Source organism: Mytilus edulis, chromosome 6 (genome assembly GCF_963676685.1).
Source record: "Mytilus edulis chromosome 6, xbMytEdul2.2, whole genome shotgun sequence".
NCBI classification, from domain to species: Eukaryota; Metazoa; Mollusca; class Bivalvia; order Mytilida; family Mytilidae; genus Mytilus; species Mytilus edulis.
Window position 1 is genome coordinate 46,248,187 of NC_092349.1, and position 23,940 is coordinate 46,272,126.

Here is a 23,940-nt window from a genome sequence, read left to right on the forward strand (position 1 = left end):
ATTTAGTTGAAAAAGAAACAAGAAATCGGTCTGTAAATCCTAACCGAACATTTAGGTCTACTGTGCCCCCCCCCCCCCCCCCCACCAAAAAAAACCCAAAATATATAAGTATGGAGAGTTGTCTCATCAGCACTCATACCACACCTTCGTATATCTATCAGGATAAGACATGATAATTGCATATATGTAATATGTCTGCGACTAGGGGTCCTACGGATGTGAACCGAATCGAAAAATCGAACTCAAACTGTCAATGATCACAATACACATAAACAAACTGTCTCTTTAATTTCTACAGGACTTGGGTATTAAAAAAAATCCATACTTATTTTGGGTGTGTATCGGGAACGGTAACAGATAACTTGAAGTTAAATGGCATAAGAAATCATCTGTAATTTATAAAGTCACATAGGTTGTTATAGTCGAAACATTTTAGTCTGACACAATAACTTTGGTCTTAAAGGGGCATTATCTATCATGATGTGAACTGATTTGACTCATATTCTTATATTTGATTTTTAACATATTTTCAAATTATAAAAAGTCAAATTAAACAATTTATTATGCATGTTATTTTATACGAATTTTTTGTCTATATGTTAGTCTAGACGTTATTTAATTAACCATTGAGGTGACATCCGAAGACTGTCGACGATGATATAAAAACATAAATATTTTTTGTAGATCTACAAAAAATCAATTGCACATGTTTACTATCTATTGATGTCTATATTGATATCTAATTTCATTCAAATAGGGTCAAAATATGTTTATCCCCGTTTTTAACTCCACACTACAGGAATTTTTGTGGATCATATTTTTCTCATTACAATAATACATTGTTATTAAAACTGATGACATATTAGAGCAAAATAAAGGTCTCCTTACATGAAAAGTCTTGCATATATGTTTACAGTATGTAACGTTTGGTGTGAAACGGCATAAATCAAGATATAGCTTAGCATATTTTGTCAACAGGGTTTTTCAGACGGCACATATGAAGTAGAAGTTGTAAATTACGTTGTGTTAGACAACAATTTCGAACCAATCAAATTATAGTCGGATCATTACGTTTCGATACTAGGTTTGACTTAGATTAGTACAGATAAAAATGAGCGGTTCAGAATTTTGAACAAGTAATATGCATTTTGATTTCTTTTCTTCCATCATTGTAACATCATTAACATTAATGTATTACTTTTAACTGTGCTCATTTCTGTAGGTTGAACAAGGTTAGCTTGAATCCATCCTTCGGTATCATCATGCTCTACCCAATGCCAACCTTCTCGACTGTCTACTAGTTTGACAATATCTCCTTTTTTAACATTCAGATTGTCTGTGTCGTAATCAGATTCACTGATAAAATCACATAACACCTTTAATAATGTTCCTGTAAGATACAAGATTTTTCATATTTCAATTTTGAAATTATTTACCATCTTCAGATTGATCTTTTCGTATAAATTTATACTAAAGTATCTATAATTATATGGTTGTTTAAAAAATAAATGGCCGCCACGAAATCGCAAAAAAGCAATGCTTAAAAGTGTCGTTAAAAACCATAAATCAAAATCTATATAAAAAACCCCGATGTAAACCTACTTTATTGAACGAATACTAACGATAGCTTATATAACAATTGGTCATGATGATATTCATCAAATCTTCTCAACACTGTCTTCGTGTGTAAACTTACCGGTACGATATATGCGATAGGTAACAGAGATCAAATTATACATATTTGACTGCTACTTGTTAACCTGTTAAATAGATATAGGAAGATGTGGTGTGAGTGCCAATGAGACAACTCTCCATCCAAATTACAATTTGAAAAAGTAATCCAATATAGGTCAATGTACGGCCTTCAACACGGAGCCTTCCTTGGCTCACACCGAACAACAAGCTATAAAGGGCCCCAAAATTACTAGTGTAAAACCATTCAAACGGGAAAACCAACGGTCTAATCCATATACAAAAATACAGTTTTGTGAACCGGTGTTTGCCTTTGCGTCGCCTTTTTATCTTTTTCGAATTATGCGTTTTGATTTCGCACCTTGGTACATTTATTTTTTTATCATTCAATAATTTTAAACGTAGTCGACGTTTACAAACACGGTAGTCATAAATTTTAGTTAATTGTTCAATCAATCGACTTATGATTTTGTACATGTTGTATGTGCCTTTATTATCTTTCCCATTTCGAATAGAAGGTGACAACGCAAAGGCAAAAGAAAAACTACTTCATATAAAAACTAAAGACTACGAAACACAAACCTCATCAAAACTGGGGGTTGCTCGAAAGGGTAAGGATAACTTTTATCTTGTAAAATATGATAAAAATTTATCAAAGCTTGTTCTACAAAGGACAGCACCATTAAGGTGTCAAATTACAATTTTAGTCATGTAACTTATTAGTTGATCATATTTGGCTGAACATTATTGCCGTTTACGTATTATGTCTAACTATATCAATAATCAAGATAATAACCAAGAACTGCAAAATTCTTTAAAACTGTCAATTCAGGGGCAGCAACTCAACAACGGGTTGTCTGAATCGTCTAAACATTTCAGGGCAGATATATCTGTTGAGAGTATCGCGGGAACATAACGTTCCAACTATTGAACATGTCTATTGTCGACGTCGTATGGTCAGTGACGTCGCTTGGGCGGATATACGTACTTGTATATTAAATGTAATGGCTGAACAGTTTTTGTAATATCGTTGCCTGAACTATCATCTATATTTATGGTGCCCTGACCAATGGATCTCGTAAAATTGAAATCAGTTCGATCGGGGAACAGGAGCGCTGTTACCAGATTTTTCCGAAGATTAGATGAATTATATTTTCGACGAAGAACACTCGAAAAAATAGTGCAAAAACAAACATTGTTTGAGGACTTAAACTAACAAATTATAAAGTTAACAAAACCGGAAAATGTGGAAAATGAGATAATAGATTCAGATGAATATTCAGTTAATATGTAAACGAAGATTCGCCACATACGTTAGTTCATTCAAAATGTCCAAACACCGCAGTCCTGTCATATTGAATCAGATACAACAACCCACACATTAAATCCAGAAACTATACCGTTTGTTCAAACGCACAACATAGCCAACCCACACAACGCACAGTCGTTTGAGAACTCGTCTATACAAGCCAGTCACACGTTCAACACACAGCAAAGTACATTTTCGTCAGCAGGTAGTCACCGCCTTATCCAAACTTCCCATATTCTCAGGCAACATCTTAGAATGACAAACTTTCTGGGACTCATATGAGTCGGCCGTACACCTTAACTTGTCACTTACAAATGTACAAAAATTCAATTACTTGAAAGCACAACTAGAACATGAAGCACTAGATTCTCCAGCAGGGTTCGCACTAACAAATGTAAACTACGATGAAGCCGTAAATCTATTTAAAGAGGGGTTCGGTCAACAAGACAAAATTATAAATGCATACATGCAGGCAGTATTAGAAATCCTTTCGCCTAGAAATCAACTAACAAGCTTACGAAATTTTTACGATAAAATGGAAGGTTACGTCAGGGGATTAGAAGCTTTGTGTCAGACAAAAGAAACATATGGTACTCTACTTGTTCCCATTATTATGAAGAAAATTACCCGGGGAAGTCAGACAACATTTCGCGCGAGAACATAGAATACAAACTTGGGTTTAAGGGACCTTCGTAAAGAATTTTAGAGGAGATCAATATAATTGACGCAGGACAAGATATAGAGTCGACAAATCATTTACCCACAACATCGTCTTTCTTTGCCGGATCGAAATCGACAAAGTCCAAATCTTTCAAGAATATTGAGACAAAACCTTGTGTACGTGTTTTGTCATGAAATACACGCACCTACCCAGTACAGTAATATAACCGACACGGAATTCCACATGATCGTAGTAAAACGAGATAATTTATGCTTTAACTGCCTTGGTAACCACAGACGTAACGAATGTAGATCTGAGAATACATGTAGATATTGTAATAGTAAACACCATAAAAGTTTATGGTATGCCCACAAATCAAACGACATAAAGCCAGGAGATGAATTAAGCGATAGAAACAGGGGTAATAGCTCAACACATACGAATTTCCGCGAAAAAGATTACCAGAGCAGCAACCCGTAAAAAAACGCAATCTTCGAATTCGACAAACGTTCACTTCGTAAATGATATTCATGATACGGAACAAGATGTAGCTACCGTTTTGTACTCTCAATCGGCCGAATCAAGATCAAATTTACTTTTGAAAACCGCCGTAGCTCAAGTAATGTCAGATCAGCTCTACATCGACACAAATATTTTCACTTTGATGAAGGAAAGCAAATATCGTTTTTAAAGCAGGACGTAGCGAATAAACTTAACATACAGATAGAGGGAACAGAAATTACACAGTTATCGGCATTTGAAAGTAAAGAGAAAACCGCGAAACACTTAAGAAAGTCAACAGTCTACCTGAAAACCGATGCAGGACACGTATTGTCAATCAAAGTACTGATAGTACCTTTCATCGCTATGCCTACTACAAAATCAAATGAGTAACATTGATACGAAGTATGAATATTCACGTGGTTGAAAGTAAGCGCACACAATGACACAGCAAGATTCATTCGAGATATCGTTGCTAGTAGGCGCAGATCACTACTGGGACATTGAAGAAGACCATATAGTACGTGGAAACGGTCCGACCGCCGTGAAATCAAAGATCGGATATTTGCTTTCAGGACCTACATACGGTAAGGAGATCAACACATCAAAGAATAGCATGCTCAATGTTTTCAATTCACACGTTGCTGTCGAATACAATCTAAAAGAATTCAGAATTTGGAGTCTATTGGATTCAATAGTTAGGAGATCGAAGAAGATAATGCATATATTAAAGCCTATCCAGACAGTTTAATTCAGTTGGTTACACGTGAAAATAAAGATGTCGCTAGGTTACCATGGAAACAAGACACTCATGAATTACCTTTAAATCTAACCGTTACGAAGAAAAATACAGAAAACGTCACGACAAGACTCATTAACACCCCAGATATGTTGAAGCAATACGAACGCGTTATTCAAGAACAGGAACGTTGGCAATTCACAGAAAAGATGAATAAAACAACGGAAACTTTATAAAACAAACTACCTTACAATATTGATCATGCAGTACAGAAGGAACCGAGCATCACCACTAACAGAACTGTTTACGACTCCAGAAAAAGGAAAAGATGGAAATTTGGATATCTTACGCCGTTATGTTAATTCTATGGGACAACCGGTAATAATGAACAATTTAGTAGTAAATACATCACATAAAGAACATTCCGTGAAAAAATAGTCCGTCAGACCATACAGAATTGGATACATCAGTGATGTTAGAGACAAACACTAACAATTACACGTTAAGCGCAAAGTTGGATTAATTTTTATTTCATGAGTGACTTTAATTGAATTAAATCGCTAAATATAATTTCCGTTTTGATATAATTTGCTCAGTATTTCAAAGAAAAACACAACGCGAGAGACAATTTCAAAGTGATATTATTTATTGATGATAAGATTATCGGGGGAACATAACGTTGCAACTATTGTACATGTCTATTGTCGACGTTGTATGGTCAGTGACGTCGACAAATAAAGGTACTAGTAGAATGTCTAATACGTCGTAGACGACGACAAGTAATGAGAAAAGCTCACTTGACCTTTTAATTGGTCGAGGTGAGTTGGAAGTTATGTTAGTACAATTGCTAACCTGTTGACGAGCTATTGGCTCCTTTTTTTGCAGCTTGGGCCTCATTAGCTTTAATGGATACCTCTGAAAAAAAGTCTTCAATAAAAATACTTTATATCTTTATTGTTTATATGTTTAAATTATACTAGTCATCATAGATTCCAGGATAAATGATTTTTTAGCTAAACGCGCGTTTCGTCTACAAGAGACTCATCAGTGACATTCAAATTCAAATGTAAACAAGGCCCGATAAAGTAAGAAGTAAAATACCATTGAATGTTATAACCGCACTTATTGAGATCGTCCCCGATTTTTAGTGGAATTCGTGAATTTGTGCTACTGGGTTTTTAGTTTTCTATGCTGTGTTTGGTGTACTGTTGTCTGTCTTGTCGTCTGTTTTTCGTTTTTAAATTTTTTACCATGACATTGTCATTTTGTATTTGAAATCCCGGTATGAGTTTGAATATACGTTTGCTACCCATAGACTTTCTTTTTCATCGCTGTAATACATAACTGTCACAAATCATTGACACAAGGCTTGTACTTTTGTATTTAAGATATGAAATATCTGTGTAATAGATGATATATGGCTTCATTTTTTTCTGCAACCCTGTATTTGTTTCGTGAATTTTGACAGTACCGAATACGAATGATTAATAAATATTAACATTCGTTAAAAACACGGTGGACGTTCGCTACTCAGTTTTATAATAACAATCTTTTCATAACATTTTTATATATTGATAAGGGATTAATATAGAAACCAATATATAGGTCCGTGACTATGCTTGTTTTCGAGATATAAGCCATTGAAATTTTGGCGGGTAAAAGTTCTCTCTTGATTTTTCATTGCTTTATCAATGACAAGTAATTTTTCAAAAATTATTAAAAAATAACAAAGATTTTATAAGACTTTTACAGACGGCTTATAATCATAATAATTAATCTGTAATAATGTTGGAAATGCTTTATTTCAATAATGGTAAGAGTAATTTTTACATACTTATTCAAAAATACAAGCTTAATTGTGTCAGAATTGATGATGAATGACAATGTATTCTAGGAAAACATGGTTCAGTTTTCAATAGTTTTGTTTTGTAGAAACATTCAGTAACTGCAGCGAGTATCCTTTGATTGATATGTGTTTGTTTCAATTTTCCTTATTTTAGTTGTTTTTGTGCTTAGTAAGGATCCAAATGTTACGTGCATTGTTAAACCACTCACTCTTGTGTCACCATTTGCCTTTAATTGTAGTTGATCTATAAATCTCGTTAATCGATCGTAAGACAAATCAAGGTTATAAACAGACCTGGTACCGCGATATAGCAGGCGTCTCCTAACATGAATGTATATTGGAATTTACAATCACTAGAAAAAAAAACCACCAGGACTTTATAGATAAATTTACAGATTTAGTCAACTATACTTGTATATAATGAGTTGAATGACCGACATATCGAATCCCAATCTATGATGGTTATCGTAAACTAGAGGCTCTCAAGAGCCTTTGTCGCTCACCGAACTCTTCTTGGGTTTTTGAAACAGCACAAAAAAAAAATCATAACTGATACTTAAAAAAATGATCGAGGCCAAATTTGGTTCAATATTGCATTCCATTCTGTGGTTCTCTAAAAGAAAACATTTGTATTATTTCTCATAGGGTCCATGTTAAAGTTAGTCCCCGCTGGCAGCCATCTTGGATGATTAATCGACTACAAAGTTACAACACTTGAATGGGACCTCATAAGGAACATGTATGCTATTTTTGATTTGATTCCATTCAGTTGTTCTCTAGAAGAAGACTTTTGTATGCATTTCCAATATGGTCATATGTTAAACGTAGCCCCATGCTGGTGGCCATCTTGGATGCTGGTTTGGCTACAAAGTTACAATACATGGTCAGTGTCTCATAAGAAACATTCATGCTATGTTTAGTTACATTCCATTAAGTGGTTCTCAAGAAGAAGACTTTTGTATGCATTTCCAATAAGGTCCTATGTTAAACTAAGTCCCCCAGCGGGCGGCCATTTTGGATGATGGATCGGCTTCAAAGTAACAACACTTGGTCAGCACCTCATAAGGAACATTCATGCTATGTTTGGTTTCATTCCATTCAGTGGTTCTCTAAAAGAAGACATTTTTTTTGTATTTCCCATAGGGTCCTATGCTTAACTAAATCCCCGCTTGCGACCATCTTGGACGATGGATAGGCTTCAAATTAACAACACTTGGTCAACACCTCATAAGGAACATTCATGCTATGTTTGGTTTAATTCCATTCAGTGGTTCTCTAATAGAATATATTTGTATATATTTATCATAGGGTCCTATGTCAAATTAAGTTCCCCGCTGGCGGCCATCTTGGATGATGGATCGACTTCAAAGTAACAAAACTTAGTCAAAACCTCATAAGGAACATTCAGGTCATGTTTGGTTCCAATTTATTCAGTGGTTCTCTAGAAGAAGTTCAAAATGTAAAAAGTGAACGCCGACGACGACGACGGACAACGGATGCCAAGTGATGAGAATAACTCACTTGGCCCTTCGGGTCAGGTTAGCTTAACATGTGTCGTGTCAATTTAGGTGGTTTTACTTCATAACTTAGATGGAGCAGTTTATTTTTTTGCAAAGAACACGCTCATGTACGAGCGTAAGTTATTATTAACTGAGATATGTTAATATCATACGACGGATCCTTAGAGTATAGTAAAACTGAAGAATAGAAAGCTGACATTTGGAAAACATACCTTTAGATTTTCTTGTTCTTACGACATGCAATTTCGGAAACCATCCCCATTCTTTATTTCTGAAGCCACACCACCAATCACTGTTATTCTTTTTGGCTACACGTATAATTTCACCATGTTTTAATAAAAGCTGTGTTGTAGGTCCTCCGTCGCAGAAAGCGTCAAAAGCTTTAACAACTTTCCATCCTTAAACAAATTAAGTAAAAGTAAAAACGAACAGTATTTTCCTTTAAAGTTCAATTTAAGACCCAATTGTGTCATATAGTTCTGTAAGTACTTATGGATTATTTGCTATCTATATTCATTTTCTATAATGATTTATCTTTCGTAGTATTTTGGTGATTATTAACATCATATCTTTATACAAGTAATAGTTTTCATTCACACAAATAATATCTGTGACCAGAAAGAATTAAAAATCAAAATTTTATAAAAAGTAAAATCACAAAATACCGAACTTAGAGGAAAATCAATTCGGAAAGTCAATAATCACATGGCAAAATCAAATAACAAAACACATAAAAAAACGAATGGACACAGTAATGCTGAGTGAGTTATAACTTCAAAAATTATCCACAGATCTGCGAGGAAACATGAATTTACCTTCAACCTTTTTGCAATCCCTATCGTTCTGGCATTCTGTACATTCTACATCTCTCTCTTGATTATGGCAATAACAAACGGCGCATACCCACATCGTTATTCTACATAAATATACAATTTCATAATATATAATCATCGATTAACGTTACACGAAAACAGATATGTATATACATGTATGATATGAACACAATTGTTGTTTGAGATATACAGAAGCAGACCACAACAAATTTGACAGTGAGTTTTTGGTTTCACTAGGTGTGACACGAAATAGATTCACCTGCTAGAACTTTATATTATAATTCTAAATATACATATCTTATCAATATTTATCGCTTTGTTATGCCCCTGATATCCAGGAAAACATTTAAAGAGTAGATATTTGGTCACATAACTGTCGAAAACTATTTATACCCTTCTGTCACTGTAGCTGATCAATGTGTGTGCCCCGACTACGATAGCGATGTTGTATTTTGGTCGGTATTTTCCCTGTCCGTCCAAAATTCAAATCGTATGTTTGTCCGTTCCATATAGGTTCAATTTGCAAATACATTTATATTCACATCATATTTAAATGTAGAATACACTTTCAATATGATGTGAAATAATGTGCAAAATAAACGTTTTTGCACCCAAATATACGAATGTATGGATTTTACGAGCTTTTCTCTTGTTACATGGTTTTTAAAACCTTCTTACATGAATTTATAACTGTCTGAATGGTAGTAAGTACGGTTAAACGATAACATACGTATGTCGAAATTTTTAATTTCTTTGTAGAAAAAATATAGTGTCCAAAAATTTAAAATTAAAACAGCACTTCATTCATTTCGTTCGTCGGGGAATCAGGAGAGCTAAAAGCCGAATATATGAAAGCCAATAATGTATAAATGGAATATCAAAATAAGTTGAAGAAAGCCCTGACAAAAATACCATAAATAATAGCCATAAAAATTTAAGGTCAATTGTGCCGAGTTTCACAATCATTTCTTATTTATCAACGAACAGTTTCGGAAAAGGTTAGTTATACATCATGTTAGAACGGAAGTACTGTATACCGAGCTGATGATACCAACGAGCTTAGAGTCCACCAGCTGCGGTATCAACCCATTGCTGTAAAAAAAAATAATATCGAACACTTTATAGGTTTCATGCATGCGTCTGAAGCAGCGAATTTTGGATTAACCTTCATCAGAAACGCTCAAAGACGAACATAGTGTTTATACGAGGCTAAGGGTTTCAGGGGCTATTTATTCCCTCGAATTTCGGAAAAGAATCAAATAAGTACCATAAATCGAACACCATCCCAATCCCTTAAAGCTGTTGTAAAACTCATGTTTTACGAAGGGATCAGCAGTTTGTGGGAAACGTTACATTTAAAAGTACCAGTTAAACTTCATTTCTATGTTATTTCGTGATAAATTGTTTTCGAAAAAAATATTCAAAACAACTTATAGGCATGTAAAACTTGCTAAACTTATTGTATATCTTGGTGAAAATTAAATAAATAGACAACCACCGACCTACGGTAGGAAAACTGAAAAACCTAGTTAATTAATCCTGAAGTCGATTGAATTTTGAGGGATTCGAACTCACAACATCAGTGTTGACTGGTTAGTGGTACAGTAGTTTGACTACTTGAATCTCTCGACCACTGAAGCCCTAACACTACTGTTAATGTCATGCATAGTATATTGTAATGAATGACATAATACATGGAGTTTATAATATATCAACACTAAAAAAAAACAATGAAAAAGAATATATCAAATGCTTTTTTACGCTTCATAACAATCTAATGCCTAACAATTTGAGATAAAAGTGACTGAAAAATATATGGACATTTTTTCTATAGACTTACCTGTAGGGAACTCGATGGTAACTGTTTTACCCGGATTACTTTTAATGATTTTGTTTTTATCAAAATGGCGTCTTTTGTCAACAAGAAAAACGAAAAACCTTGCAAGTCACCTCTATATTATTAAATAACAAAATTGTCGTTTCATTGAAGTGCACACGTCCGTAAAATATGTGTGATATGCATTCCTACTTGTATTAATTAAAAATATAGACAGTTTAAACTACCTGTACTCCAGTACATAAACAGATTATGCAGAAATATATATATCAATTTCGTTCAATTGTTGGTCGGTATTTAAATCCTAATTTTGGAGTATAGTAAGTATTGGCGTACATTTTTTTCTAACATAATATGTTAAAAATTCAGTAGGATCAGATCGTAATTTTTGTAAAAAAAAACCCAACATAAGTCCTCCTTTTTATAGTTATATCTACGAGAACATGATAAATTGATTGGCTATAAATGCACTAACACTGGATTTATCGCGTCGGGAAAATGATATAAATTGGAACTGTAGAATTATAGAAGGGAACGCAAACATCTTCTCTATCGATACTATATGATTAGATGTAATGTGCTAATGAGCTAATACGATATATTTTAGCTTCGCTCTCACCCCAAATGGAATTTACTGACCCCATAAATATGATAAATATTGTATCAGGTCTACAGCACATTGTGTAACAAATTGACTTACCAACTATCATGCTATATTTTTACTAGAGGAATATAAACAGGGATCAAGTGTTCAATATTAGGAACTTATGTACATTGGACCATACAAAAACAAATGCTAACAATAACAACTTGTAAGCTTTCAATGTGTATTATGAATTGTTTTCCCTCAACACTGTTGTGTCTACAAAGAAAAGTACCATCACTACTTTCTGTGCATTGAAATAAACCATGACAGCTAACACCATATGAGATAAACACGGTCTCCATACGGTTGACAAACCATATTGATAGAAATGTATAGCAGGTACGTATACGAAATCATCAATATTTGAACTGTAAATCATACCATCACGGACATGAAGATAAATATTCCGTTTAAACATTTTTAGCGAAAGTAACAATAGTATAGCTAATTAATCATAACCCAAGGAACTACACAAATTCGAAAATAAAACATCTTTTTATTTTACATAAATCTTTTCGACTCATTGGACTTCCGCAGAAAAGCACATAATTTGAAAAAAAATAATGTACCAAAGCTAGATTCACAATAAATGGAGAAAGTGGGCAAATTGAAAGATTCGGAGATCACACAGTGAGACGTGTGAACATTATTTTTTGAATAACTAAGATAAAAATATCGATCTACAAGGAATATGTATCAGTCAAAGTCCATAAAAACTGAAAACCTAAATGCCTGACTGTATCCACCAACTCAACAACTGGAAAACATGTCATATTTCAGACTTGGTCAAGCTATTTTCCAAGGAAAACGATGTGTCAAACCAGATATTAGAGCTAGCTGAACCTCCCTATTGTACGATGGTTATAAATACAAATATAGTTCCGTTTTAGTGACAAATTTTTGGAGCAACCCAAAACAGACAGAAATCAGCTGGTTTTTGTCGGACAACTCCGTGTATAAATATCTTCTAACAATGTCCTGTGGTGCATGTCAGTCGCATTTGTATTTAAATCTAGTTCGATTCTAATACAAAAATTTGCATTTGCTGCACCCCTTCGAGGCCCTTAGCGTTTAAGAGAAGAGTTAAATGTTTTACAGCAGATTGTTTCCTTATTGAAGTAGCTTGCTAAAATATGGTAAAACATGTCAGTCTAGTACAAAGCAGATTTCATACATTTTATATCCTAAATATGCATGTATAAATTCCTTTCCACATCCACTAATGTTTTTGCTAGATGTATTTATTTTTGTATCCTTCTGATGAGTTAAGCCTTTTTCAACTGATTGAGTTTGTTCTTATGTTGTACTGTTACACCACTGTCCGAGTTTAGGGGAGTGTTTGGTGCCAATAAACTAGATAAGTGTGTAAATCAGTGGTTGTCGTTTGTTGCTGTGTAACATATTTGTTTTTCGTTCATTGTTTTGTAAATGAATATGTCCGTTAATTTTCTCGATTGAATAGTTTTACATTTTTCATTTAGTTTTTTCTCCTAGCTGACTATATGCCGTATGGGGGTAAACTCATTGTATCAGGTCGTACAGTGACCTATAATTGTTAAGTTCTGTGTCATTTGGTCTATTGTTGAGAGTTGTCTCATTGGCAATCATACCTAATCTTTTATTATGTCTGCTATTTGATGTACCCCAAAATCAATTATTGAATCTGAAAGTTGAACTGATCTGAACTAAGACTTGCTTGTACATGTATTTGGAATACAAATTTTGTATGATATGGCCACTACATAATGTTTTTAATTTTAGTTTTTTGGAGTCCTATTTTATTTTATAAGTTAGTCACTATGGTTGAAACAACCATTGAGGAAAAATGTGCATAGCAAATTGTTTAAAAAGGAATCAAGAAGAAAACCATATGATTTGCAATATTTGAACCAATCGTTATAAACAATCAATGTTAATACGGCTTATAAGACGGCGCCTTATGTCACATTCTTATATTTATATTATATGTCATGATACAACTATGTTGCTTAAATTAACTGTAAACTTTTAAAAACTAAGGCTTTTCTACCTCAGGAATAGATTACCTTAGCTGTATTTGGCCAAACTTTTAGGAATTTTTGGTCCTCAATGCTCTTCAACTTCGTACTTTATTTGGCCTTTTATAACATTTTTGATTCGAGCGTCACTGATGAGTCTTTTGTAGACGAAACGTAAATATTAAATTTTATTCCTGGTATCTATGATGAGTTTATTTGCAACATACTTGGTACGTAAAAAGGACGTGTTTTCCACAACAAAATTGGGTTCCCAGTTGATACGATATTCCATGACATGACGCGTGCCTTAGTTGTTAATGTTGTTCATTGAGTATTTCAATTTTTCAATGTTTGTGTTGTTTATTCCGGTGACATTCTCGTCTAAATAATGTCATGAAAACCTTGTTTGAATTTTAATATTTCCCATTCGATCAATTTCAGTGTTAGAAAAAATTTCTTTGTTGATGACTTAGGTTAGGATGAGGATCAATTAACAATCTGCACCTCATAGATCGCAGTGAACTTGAAATAAAAAATTACTAGTGGTACAAGAAAGACTGTTTCATACCTTGATCTGTTTCTCGCTTTTGACACTTAAATATATGAAAACGGAATGAGTTCAACTTCCCAATTATGAGTTTCCCTTTGCTTAGCAGTAACATACACTCTGCCTCGTCGTATGGTGTTTACGTATTTCAATTGATACATTATGAAATTGTGCATGTTCACACTATACGGACTTCATAATTATACAAGTGTGTGCTATTTACACAGAAACAGCTCCAACAGCAAAATGAGGAGGAAAGATTAAATATGACTGTAAATTCAATGACCGCCGTAGCGAATTGGCTGATCTAAACGATATATCTGTGTCAAAACTAATTATCGACATTTTAACCACGTCTTATATTGATGTTTACCATCTACTTTGTCTGCATGCTTCGTACCGAATATGACTATATACAGAAAGTGAATTCGCTTTGATATACGACGCTTCTCAGTATGAATACATCCAACATTCATATATTTAGTTCTGATGTTTCTTTTGAAAGTTCAGTTTGATGTTGCATTATGTCTTATCCTACGATTGTAACGGTACATTTCACACATGTCTTATTTGTCAGTATAGTCATGTGTATTTCTATTTTGCATGGATATAGTATTGTACAGGTCAAAATTATTATGATGTCGTCACAGATTTTCAAGACAGTAAAATCATGATAATAATAAGAATAAGTTTAACGAAAATAAATGTAAATTTTTGGTTGTCGATCAATATAATTCTATGAATATTAAGATTATATATTGAATTTTCCTTGGAGTTACTTTTTTGTAATGTACTTTTATATTATTCACTAGAAAATACCCGCGAAATATACTTTGGTTTATCATTTGAAGATATATAGTTTTGGTGTAAGGCGATATTAAGATCTTAAATCTTTTTAATGTTTTATAGACGAAATACCATCACTCAATATGACACCTAAAAGAATAGACTTCCCGACAGACACTTATAACTTTTGTGATCTAATCATAGGATACGTTATTGTTATACCAAGGATGCATTACACTTATCAAACTAATTTATTTATATATGAAATGCACATTTATACCCCTAGGGGTTGAAGACATACACAAACAATAAAATACAATTATATACACAGTGGAAAAATTAACATATTATTAATATGTGTTTATAAATACTAGTACCTTTAATTGGTGACATATAGTGTGACTAACTTTTTACAACAAATATCCTGACCCTGATTTGGTAAAAATTAAATAATCTGTCTAGTTCTTCTAGCAGTTTTGCCAATCCCCCATAAATTTTTTTAAATACATCGTTAACTGTACGCATAGGAAAAACATTGAATGATCAAAAATCCAGGTGCGCATGACAATCCCAGTCATATCCAGCAAAACAAGCGGATAATGACGGCACGCAAAAAATGATTTCGCATCCCACTCCCTTACATTACATCCTATATCCGCTCCTGATTCTGGTGTTTCCGTGCTCAGAACCACCCCCATATATGAGTGGGCTGAAATTTTACGCATTAATATATGAAGGGGTGGGTCACATTTCAGCTGCACTTCGGTACACATTTTAAACCGAAAACTAAAGTAGTCGACTCACCCTTTTCATTTTGAATTGATGCGGTTCCCTGGAAGGAAAACCTCAGTTATTAGATTGCTAAGAGCGTCAAGGGAATATGTATAACAACATGTTTCAGTGTAAAGTCAAGATTTACCGTATCGTCTACGAAACCAAACCCCCCTCCCCGAAATAAAAAATCTTGAAATGAACTCATAATAAACTAACCTGGTCATTACCCCTTTATGGTATAAAATAATATTCGTGGATTTTATGTGAAGAAAACGCGACACCCAATTTGAGTTCTATTCATTTAGTAATATTGATTAATGCTTTTCTTGCGTTTGTTTAAAATGTATTCCTATCACATAGTGCCGTCTTTTTAAAATTTTAAATATTGCCATATAAGCGGGGATTTGTCTAGCCATAAAAGTAGGTTCAACCCAATATTTTGTTTTTAAAATGTCCTTTACCAATTCTGGAGTATAGTAATTGTATTCAAATAGTCTGTTACTATGAATTTGGCTTTTGTTTTGTTGCAGTTCAGTGCATCTGTTGTTCATTTGTTTTTCTATTATATTTGATCCTTGTCCCCAGTTTTATTTTACAGCCGGATGTGTTCTCTTAATTGATCTATGACTTTATAGCATCGATATACTACTGTTGCCTTTTTCTATTGTGTGATGTCTAATCGCTTAATATAACTTATTAGCGTATTTTGTAGGAGTAATGCGACGGGTGTCATTTTTTTATTTTGTGAGTAACTTTTCATATGATCATTTGCCTTAAAAACTCTAAATTCTATCTTAATCTTCTATTAGATCATCTAAAGATATGTATGTATGTTTTGATGTATGTAAATGTTATCAAATTTCCTTTAAACTTTATCAATATATACAAGACATAATTAAATGTATTTATATTTGTTTTTGAGAGTGTAATCAAATGTTATCAATTAAGCTATCCTTCCCTCAGTATTGTTCTATTGTATTTGTTTAATATGTGTAGCGTTATTGTCTCATGTTGGTCCTTAATTTTGAATAAAGTATATCCTATCATATGGAGCTGAATCAGCTTGCCCTTCCGGAGCACCTGATTTAACCACCAGTTTTTGGTAGGGTTCGTGTAAATGAGTATTGTGTTGTGTGTGCTGTTTTTTGTCGTTTGGTCTCTATTTTAGCAACTACCGAATGTCTTTGGGTGCGTTTTCGTATGACTTTACAGAGAATTTAACGAATAAAAGAGGGACGAAAGATACCAGAGGGACAGTCAAACTCATAAATCGACAATATACTGACAACACCATGGCTAAAAAAGAAATGGACAAACAGACAAACAACAGCACACATAACACAACATAGAAAACTAAAGAATAAACAACACGAACCCCACCAAAAACTAGGGGTGATCTCAGGTGCTCCGGAAGGGTAGGCAGATCCTGCTCCACATGTGGCACCCGTCGTGTTGCCTATGAGATAACAAATCCGGTAAAAAGTCTAATTTGGTAGGTCATATTTATGAAAGTGAAGGGGATTGTAGTTACGACGTAAGGAACATATCCAATATCATTTGTGAAACAATTATTCCATAACGGTCAACCAACTCGTGATGGCGTCCGTAAAATTTTCGAAGAGATGATTTCAACTTCACCATTTGGAACTCTTGATATAATAGCTTCCTTGTGAGCAACAATCCTCTATCAAGAAAATCATGATAGAAAATGCAAGCACGGGAATATCGTATCAATTGGGAGATATATACACCGTATCGTATAAATTTTCTGACGTCAGACACGCGAAGCGAATGTGTTTTTAATTTGATAGATTCTAGTGTGCTTTTTTGTAAATTGGTTTGTTTTAAGAAATGACAATCAAAACCAAGAAGTAAACTAAGACTCATAAAACCAAAAGACATTTACATTAACAGTTACAAATAATAAATAAGAAACAACACGAACTCCATTAAAAACCGGGAGATTGTAACACAGTGATGACTGCTGTACCCATATTTTGACTACTTTATTTATTATGTCTGTTTTATTCACACATCTTTAATTTATAAATATGACGGAATTTAATAGGACTGTCGTAAAAGTGAGATGTTTAGCGCTATACAAACAGGTTCAATCCACATTTGAAAATGCCTGTACCAAGTCAGGAATATGACAGTTGTTGTCCATTCGTTTGATGTGTTTTGTCATTTGATTTTGCCTTGTGATTAGGGACTTTCCGATTGAATTTTCCTCGGAGTTCAGTATTTTTGTGATTTTACTTTTAGCTGAAAATAGATATCATTGTTGTTGCAAGATTGTACAATAGAGCATACATATGCAAAATAAAAGGAAATATAGATAATAATGAGTTGTTTATAGACATCAACTTTCTTTTAGTTGACACATTACATTTTCTCCATAGTTGTCTCTGTTCGTTAGATGTGTAATTTCTATTTCCACATATAGAATGTATGGTTCTGTTAATACCTTTTTGTTTACCCAAGCTTCACCAAATTCCGTACAAACAACGGTATATTGGCGGTTGTTTTGTATGTCTCACTCATGAATTGTCCATTAGATTGACAAATTATGTCTGCAGTGAAAGAGGGTCTTTAGAAATACTGTGAAACTGTTTTATTGCATAGTGATATTAATTATATCTGTGTTCTTAAAAATTCTAAAGATCTGGCTAAATTTAAATTTCGCTCTTTTTCTGAAATCAGTTCTATCAAAACTTTTAATTTTTCAATTCTGAATACCACCATCCCCAATGTGAAATTGAAAAATCGCCTAAACGAAATAATCCACAATGCCTTTCAACATAAAAAAATACGGTATAATTTTATTACTTTGGAATACCATATAGAAGGGTGCCCAATCAAGAAATATTATCGACTTGCCTTAACGGAATAATACAAGGCTATATGTTATATCATTGGAAAGAGGAGAACAAGCGTCATCGAAATTTCAATTTCAAAATTTCAAATGTTTGTACTCTATTCGAAACAAGTAGGATCTAAAGATGTTTTTTGGATCTTAACTTTAATAATTTGTCGAAAACCAAATGTGTTTTTTTTACGTATTTTAATAGTAAGGTGTTCGTCAATTTCTAGTTTGCATTTCTGTATATATTGACAATGCATTTTCCCATAGGAACTCCCTTTACGCCAAAAACTGTACCACTTTAACTATGAAGTTATGAAAGATATGATATCCAAGAATGGAAAGTTCATATGTACTACTATTTTTTTCAAGGGTCAAGATATAGGGCTGTGTGGCATATTTTGAACGTTTATATGCACCTAATTTCTAGGTGTTTAAACTATCACTAAATTTCTTAACTACCCCTGCCTCGACTGTAGGGTTACCACAGATTTCAAAATAAACAATAATTATATTCACATGTATATCTACTAGTAACATTTATAAGTTATGTCTCTATTAGATGCAACCTACAGATAAGAACTGGGAACCAGTGTGTAAACAAATTATATATGAATATTCTTAATCTCCCCGAAAGAGGCGTGGTTTGAGAAACAGATGTATTTACAAAGTGCAACCTCTAGGTAAATATCCAATTTCTGTTATGGAGTATGCATATATGACAGAGTATATAGTATAATTTGTTTCGAAATTTGTGTAACATTAACGTTAAACTTGGTTGAATATAAAGCTGTGTATATAGCTTTGCTTTACAGAAGTAAAATTAACTGCAAACGGAGAAAAAGGGGGGTTAAAGTTATAAAATAAAACGTCTATTAGAAACAGGTAAAACACCGCATCCTACATATACAGATGACTAAATGAGCAACAATTGGCTATAATGTTTACAAGTTTTCAAAACATATATTAAGGGAGAGGGTTATGTACAGCATCGATGTATTTTACAAACAATTGCAAACACAAAAGGCGTAAAATACCATGGGGACATTAAAATCTTGAAGACATGGTGACATCAGTATGACAGAAAACAAAAAATGACGAGAAAGAACAAGAACATAAAGAAAATTATGATCGAAGCTTATATTGGTTCCTATGATATATGGTCTCTTGTTATTTGAAAGCCCAACAACCTTCAAGATTTTTAAAACAGTGCGTTTACCGATCCCAAACAGGGTTGTCGTTGTATCGCATCCTGTTACAGCATGTGCAGCTGGTAGAATGTTACACATGATAGACCCAAGACTTTTACATTTCATGGACAGGTAAATAGCGGCGCAAATCTTGTGTGCAGGTTATAGTGCCTGTTTGAAACCATAGCTATGCTGCATGGAGGGGCAGTAATGAACGCTTTAAATCAGTACATCTGTATCGGGTGACTTTATTATAATCCTGTAATCGATTCCTTCACTCACACCAAACACTTTGACTGCATGAATAGCATGTAAAAGCTTGCGAGTATCCGCTTGCTCGTGTGTACAAAACAATTCAACAAATCTGAATACTCCTTCTAAGCACATTTTGATGCTGAATGGGTTCCATTAATATTATCCGCAGAACTACAAATCAAAGACACAATATACACGGCTTCCTCCACCTCATTTTTATACTTATACCTCGAATTTGACATACACAGTCAACTCACTAGAAGAATCTATTACAAACGAGACAATTTAAATCTAAAAGTTTTAATTTCTCCCACCTCAGTAGCAATATGCCATCTTCACCTGCTTATGGGATATACATTTCCCATCTTATAAGCCAGCTTTTACTCAGACTTAGTCGTTACCAGCGTCTGAGCAGAAAGTTGATGAACCAGGAGTATGTCAAAGATTGTCTCGGAAGGTTACAAGACCTTGTTGAAAAATATTTCGTATCAACATCACAATTAATACACGATGGTCTTGAAGTATAGATTCTGCGTACTAAGGTTGCTTATCATTTCAAACGAGTAATACGGTTCTTTAATTTGTCTATTAATATTACTGTTATGTCTGTTTTTGGGGATATCTTTTAACGTGGCTCTGTATTTATGCATCCAGACATTGTGTTGTTTGTTTGATCTTTCATTTTTGCTTTGTCCGTGCGACTTTTATTGTGCTTCTTTGATACATGTGACGTAATTATATTTAACACCCCGCTATTATGTTATTCTATTATAATTTTATATTCCGGGCTTTCATATTAGCAAATGCCTTTGTCTATATGCATTATTGTGTTCTTTAAAACATAATGACGTGGCTCTTTTTGAGAAGAAATACACAATAATATAGACAAGCGGCAAGAAAGAAATGTTCACTTCTAATTTATATTCTGCAGAAGGTATGCCTAAAAGAAATATAATAGACTATATTGTTTCTTACTTTGAACGATTAAAATATTTTATATATCTACCTGTGTGACGTTTACATTCTGACGTCAAACGCGCAATTCTACGTCAGAGTCAATGTTTAAGTATAATAATCTGTACGACAAGGATAAGGCCTGTTTTTGGCCCCCCTATTTTTCATTTTTCAAATTTTGTTTCGGAAAGCCACTTATTATGTTCAAACATTCCCTGAGGTTTGAAGTTTGTTTGGATGAACTTCAAAACCACTAATGTTCGCAACTAGGTGAGGTGAGTGGGGTAAACTTTCTATTATTATTCAAATATTGAAAACGGGCCTTCTCGTACCTTGTCCTTTGTGTATTCTTGTCTTGAATTTAGCTGATATACTTGGTCTATTTGCCATTTTGTGCTTCTTTGTTCTTTTTAGTGATTAAGATTATAACACAATGGTGACTGCTGTATCCCTATTTTTTACATTTTTACCTAATATGTCTGTTTGCATTGTTCACGCATTGTTTTCAATGTAATTCTAGTAATAGTTATACACCGAGGGAAAGGTGTGTCTGGATAAGAAACCCCGTCGGCCGGAGAGGTTTCTTATCCAGACACGGCGTATCTCGAGGTGTATAACAAACTTACATTCCAGTCTAAACTCTATTTTGTTAACATTGATTATCAAATTAAAAAAAAAAAATAAAACGATAGCATATATTTTATTAACAATATCAAACCATGATTTATAAGATTTTTTTATTATTGCACGAAACCCCACTAGAAACCTTTTTTTTGGGTTATATTCGTTCAAACTTTGACAAGTGAGTATATTTTACCAATGTCAAGGTTGTTTTGCATATTCCTATTAAATATATGGGTTAATATGGATCAGCAGGTCAAGGTTGACCGTATCGTGTATTCATATTAAAAACAAAACATACGTCATGCTTCTTGTATGCAGTTGTCAATATGAAAGGGTATGAGACGGGCGACATTTTTTGGCAAGCGTTGGACTTGGTAGAAGAGACCAAAGATAGAGGCAATTTATAACCCAAAGTACTTACCTGCATCAGTTTAATAAAGATAATCTTAACTATATTTTTTATCTTACGGTTTGATAGAAAAAAGCCCCCCTTTTCTCGAGAATAAATAAACATTCATATTCGGACCTACAAAGGGATAAGTTTGTCAGCAATAGAAACCAGACAACCAGACACGCTCAGCACACAAAGATACATGTTTAATATTTCGTAACTCTCCTTTTGGGGACAGGGGCTGATCCAGCTTGGGTTCCAACTCAGCGGAAATGGATGAGGTTCCAATAAGTCAAATACATTGATATTTAAATCGGGTCCAACCCGCGGAACCCCTACCCCGGATAAGTCACTGAATAACGAGTGATAGGATGGTCCGAGAGTTAGGATACCCTTTTTAAAAAAAGTAAAGATCAATGCTTTAGAATAGAAACATATATGACTGGGATAAAACAAAATATTACTTTCAGCAAAGGAGTAATTAAAGGATTATTTTTGTATTCAAAATAGATGCTTAATTTGTTTTTCGCTATTGGAATTTTCTAAAGTATTTTTTAATATGTTGAAACAGTTTGTACTGAACACTATTGGTAATTTCTTATGTTCATGCTATTTAAAGAATAATCAATTTCTATTGTTACGAATAACAATGAACCTTGTTTGCGGGATGTAGAAGCAGGGTTTTCCAGAAACCCCGCTCGTCACAGCCTGTGGTCAAAATCCATTGTTATTCGTAACAATAGATCTATTCAATTTATACGTGTTTCAAGAATAGAAACTATGAAGTATAACAATATAACTGGGGTGTAATTTCATTGTAACCTACTGGGTACTTCAGACCCATCACCGATGTTAGAGCGTACTCGTGTCAAGTGAATGTAAGTATAGTTTCCGGTTGTGGTAGATGTCATGTTCGTGCTGCATAGTCTTTAGTTTTCTATAATGTGTCATGTGAACTATTATTTGTCTGTGTGGTTTTTTTTTTCATTTATAGCCATGGCGTTATCAGTTTATTTTCGATTTACGAGTTTGACTGTCCCTCTGGTATCTTACGCCCCACTTTTATTTTGTTTTTATTGAGCTGAATGTTGACGGTTGTAAATTTGTCTTATAAATTAACATCGACCGTCTATTAATTATTGGCGACACGCGGTCTATAAGTTCTAACTCTTTGGCTCTTCGAAAAACGGTAGCGCTTTATCATCTCTGCATTAGTAAACAAATCCTCGAAGAGCTATTGAAAATCTGCCGATATAATTGGATGTATAAATTTTACTTCATTTTTTTTAAATGAATAACCGTAACTCCATTTGAGATAGTCACTTTGGTTTGAAAATGATATTACAAATTTTATAAAGTGTTTTTTGCCATAACTGATTTAACACATTTGAACATGATATTTATGATGACAGTTAACCATATTTGAAGGTCAAATATTTTTACATCCAGTAAATAAAGCTGAACTCTTAAACACTCATTTTTCAAATATTTATAAAATTGACGTTGAGCCTGTACTTCCAAATATTGTACCAGACCCACCATTTAAAATGGAGGAAATAATTATTACAGAAGAAGTTCTTATTCAATTAAAAAACCTATTCTGGTCCTGATGGTGTTTCACCTAGAATTTTGAAAGAAATTAAATATGGTATTGTAAAGCCACTTACTTTGTTATTCAATTTTTCACTGAAACTTAAAAGGGTTCCATGTGCATTGAAACGTTCCCATGTCACTCCTATTTTTAAGGGAAAGGGAAGTTGTCATTATGCAGTTAATTACCGACCTATTTCCCTTACAAGTATCATATCCAAAATTATGGAGAAAATTTTATTCAAGCATTTTGTTTAATTACATGAAAGATCAATTTTTTATGTAAATTTCAATCTGGTTTCCAACCAGGTGATAGCACAGTAAATCAACTAGCAGAAATATATAATACTATTAGTTACACAGTGTGTTAGTGACCTAATACGAT

At 33.6% G+C, this 23,940-nt stretch overlaps 1 protein-coding gene across 3 annotated transcripts in view; it reads right to left on the minus strand.

The window, feature by feature from the left end:
• Positions 1–11,090, minus strand: part of LOC139527763 (uncharacterized) — a 49,542-nt gene extending 38,452 nt beyond the window's left edge. For all 3 annotated transcript variants that reach the window (XM_071323422.1, XM_071323423.1, XM_071323421.1), the window contains exons 1-5: positions 10,942–11,090; positions 9,084–9,184; positions 8,481–8,666; positions 5,755–5,817; positions 1,199–1,390 (exon numbers count right to left, since the gene is read on the minus strand). In XM_071323422.1, coding sequence (XP_071179523.1) covers positions 1,199–1,390; positions 5,755–5,817; positions 8,481–8,666; positions 9,084–9,177 — 535 coding nt within the window. In that variant the 5' untranslated portion in view covers positions 9,178–9,184; positions 10,942–11,090. The remainder of the gene's footprint in view (positions 1–1,198; positions 1,391–5,754; positions 5,818–8,480; positions 8,667–9,083; positions 9,185–10,941) is intronic.
• Between the last annotated feature and the right edge of the window lie 12,850 nt (positions 11,091–23,940).